The 2,958-nt window shown below is 38.7% G+C and overlaps 1 protein-coding gene across 1 annotated transcript; it reads left to right on the forward strand.

Annotated features, from left to right (window-relative positions):
* The first annotated feature begins 232 nt into the window (after positions 1 to 232).
* On the forward strand, positions 233 to 2,505 carry LOC123868697 (ras-related protein Rap1). Its single transcript, XM_045911250.1, has one exon. It carries the CDS (start codon positions 404 to 406, stop codon positions 959 to 961), a length of 558 nt encoding a protein of 185 aa, XP_045767206.1. The 5' UTR covers positions 233 to 403; the 3' UTR covers positions 962 to 2,505.
* Positions 2,506 to 2,958: the final 453 nt, after the last annotated feature.

Here is a 2,958-nt window from a genome sequence, read left to right on the forward strand (position 1 = left end):
ACTGTTATTTGTTATTATTAGTACAGATACAAAATGTTAAAAATAATAAAGGAATAACATCAACATTTCTTGTGATCTAAGTTTGATATGAACATAATTTATATTTAGTGTGTTTTCCTATGGTGCTTTCTGTTTTCTAGCTCAAAATTTTATTTGTGAAAAAATTGAACGAGTTGTGTAAACTCCACGGTAAAAAGTGCCATCTCTATCTGTATTCATTATTCATCATATTAAAGAAAACCATAGCAACACCGTCAAAGTGAGCCATCGCCCTGTTAACGGTGTCATGGCGGTTTGACTTGTTGAAGGTTTTTTTGCAATAACTTACCATAGTTAATGTGCTTTTTAGCAGTGTGATCTTTAATTTGAGTGTATAAAATCACTTAATTCAAAATAGTTAATAATGCGCGAATACAAAATAGTCGTGCTAGGTAGCGGAGGCGTGGGAAAATCCGCCCTGACAGTGCAGTTCGTGCAAGGCATCTTCGTGGAGAAATATGACCCTACGATCGAGGACAGCTACCGGAAGCAGGTGGAGGTGGACGGGCAGCAGTGTATGTTGGAGATCCTCGACACGGCGGGTACGGAGCAGTTTACGGCTATGCGCGACCTCTATATGAAGAACGGCCAGGGCTTTGTGCTGGTGTACTCTATTACGGCACAATCCACGTTCAACGACCTGCAGGACCTCCGCGAGCAGATCCTGCGCGTCAAAGACAAGGACGACGTACCTATGGTACTGGTGGGCAATAAGTGTGACCTGGAGGCCGAGCGCGTGGTGGGCAAGCAACAGGGAGCCAACCTCGCGAACCACTTCAACTGCGTGTTCATGGAAACGTCGGCCAAAGCTAAGATCAGCGTCAACGAAGTGTTCTACGACCTAGTGCGACAAATCAACAAAAAGTCCCCCAAGGAGGAGAAGATACGGAAGAACAAAAAGTCCATATGTCAACTGCTGTAAGAGAGCGGCGCTTCCACCGCACCTAGGTATTAAATATTTAATAATTTGAAAGACTTCTCGTACCCGGATTTGGCTCTTGATGGTTCCAAAAGTTTACTAGGTCGGGCGAGCGTGCTCGGTTACTGAATACCTTGCGAATGTGCATTTGTTGAGTTAACGTGGTCCAGTGCTGTATGCGAGTGGAGAATGCATCACAGATCTCGCGTCGTAGGTGTCCCCTGACCTGTGTATAAAGTAGTTTACTACTCCCGGTCTGTGTATTTATTAGTGTTTTATTTGAGGATGCCCTCGAAGATTCTGTGTGTGTTGGGCCCTCGATATTCCATTTTGTATAGTGTGAGTGATGCCATTCAGAAGTTTCTAACATTATTGTCCTAACGACCTTGTGATTCCACTTTACATAGTACTATAATGATATAAATAGTGTATAAACATAACTGCCTAGAGACTTTGCCCCTTTTTTTACTTAGCAAAAATGAATTAACGTGTTCTAAAGATAACATTGTATAATAGTATTGTTAAAATTCTTGCTGTTCAGTTCAGACAATGAGTAATTATAATGAACAGGATAAGTAATGATTAAACGAGTTGTTTGTTTAATTCTAAGTAGGAATGACTGGGGTTCGAAGCTTTAAAAGTTATGCACAATTTTGATTTAGTTGAAGTTTAGTTAGTGATATAACAATGGTGTTATATTGGGTTGTTTTTAAAGTATATGTGTTATAGTGTGTAAACAAATTGTGGATGTTGGTACATTGTTTGTGGGTTATCTTAGACAGGAATGTATCAACATTTTATCATAAATTTGATATGCGTTGAAAGGGCATGTTCCTGTGAGAGATATTATATGCTCATTTATAGTTCCACTGTCTAAACTGAACAAACATGTTATGTATAGCATTTATTACTATTTTATTTAAAACTTCTGAGAGGGCAGCCGAGCAGACTTATTCTGTATCACAGTGATCATATGTCCAACAAACGACTTTGAACCTACCACCAATATAACATATGCCATACTGCGAATTAAACTAGCTTAGTTTTCAATCAATTTCAAATTAGTCTAGAGTCTAGACAGATGGACTGCAAGCTGATTGCAAAATTGCAGTTGGAATGCAGTCAGATTGCCATTAACTAAACTGCATTTTAACTGTTGATAGATTGTGCAGTCTGTGTGCAGTTCTGCTAGTTGCACAGCATTCCGTGTGATCTACAGTTGGTGTGCACAACTGCAATAAAACTGCTTCCCAACTGCAATTTGCAGTTGACTTGCAGTCCAAATGTGTTCTATCTGATTTGACCTCACAGGTTTAACTGTTTGGTACTTTTCATAGTGTAGGACTAAATAATACAGGCACTGTAATGGAGAATAGGTCTAAAGACATGTTATGAAAAGCATTTATTACAATTTGATTTACAAAACTTCTGATAGGGCAGAATGCGAGTTATTGCGGGCTCCGTGGAGCCGTGGAGAATGTGCCAGCAGGCCTTAACCAGTGTATAATGTTTAATAATTAAGAATACATTAAATTTTTTCAGATATATTATTGTCTTGTTATATAATACAGATGTATGGAAGGGAAAGTTGATGAAAGCAACACTGTATGGGACTCTTTATAACTTTTGAGCGAATCTTATTGAGCCGTTGGTGAGTGTACCAACAATGCAGCGTCCAGTGCAAGTGGACATAGCAAAGACATCCTTAATATGAAACCTTAAAATTAAAAAGTCTAAAAATATCGTTATTATAAATGGGATAAAGTTTAATGCTGGAAGCACACTAGCAACATGCTACCCCACCCTAATCGATATTATCATATGTGTTGAGTCAAATCAAATTGTTTTACAATTGTGACTTCCCAGGGACACTTATGGTCTTAATAGTAGGAGGTCCTAGTGTTAATTCCAAGCAGAGTCAATATGAAAATAGATTTATTAGTGAATTGACTTTGGTCTAGTCTTGTGGAGTGAGCCTTTGGCTAGTTACTAACAAAAAC

Source organism: Maniola jurtina, chromosome 10 (assembly GCF_905333055.1).
Source record: "Maniola jurtina chromosome 10, ilManJurt1.1, whole genome shotgun sequence".
Lineage (NCBI taxonomy): Eukaryota > Metazoa > Arthropoda > Insecta > Lepidoptera > Nymphalidae > Maniola > Maniola jurtina.

Bases quoted from the DNA above. Each gene is read 5' to 3' on its own strand.
- LOC123868697 (XM_045911250.1), top strand. From the start codon at position 404: ATGCGCGAATACAAAATAGTCGTGCTAGGTAGCGGAGGCGTGGGAAAA.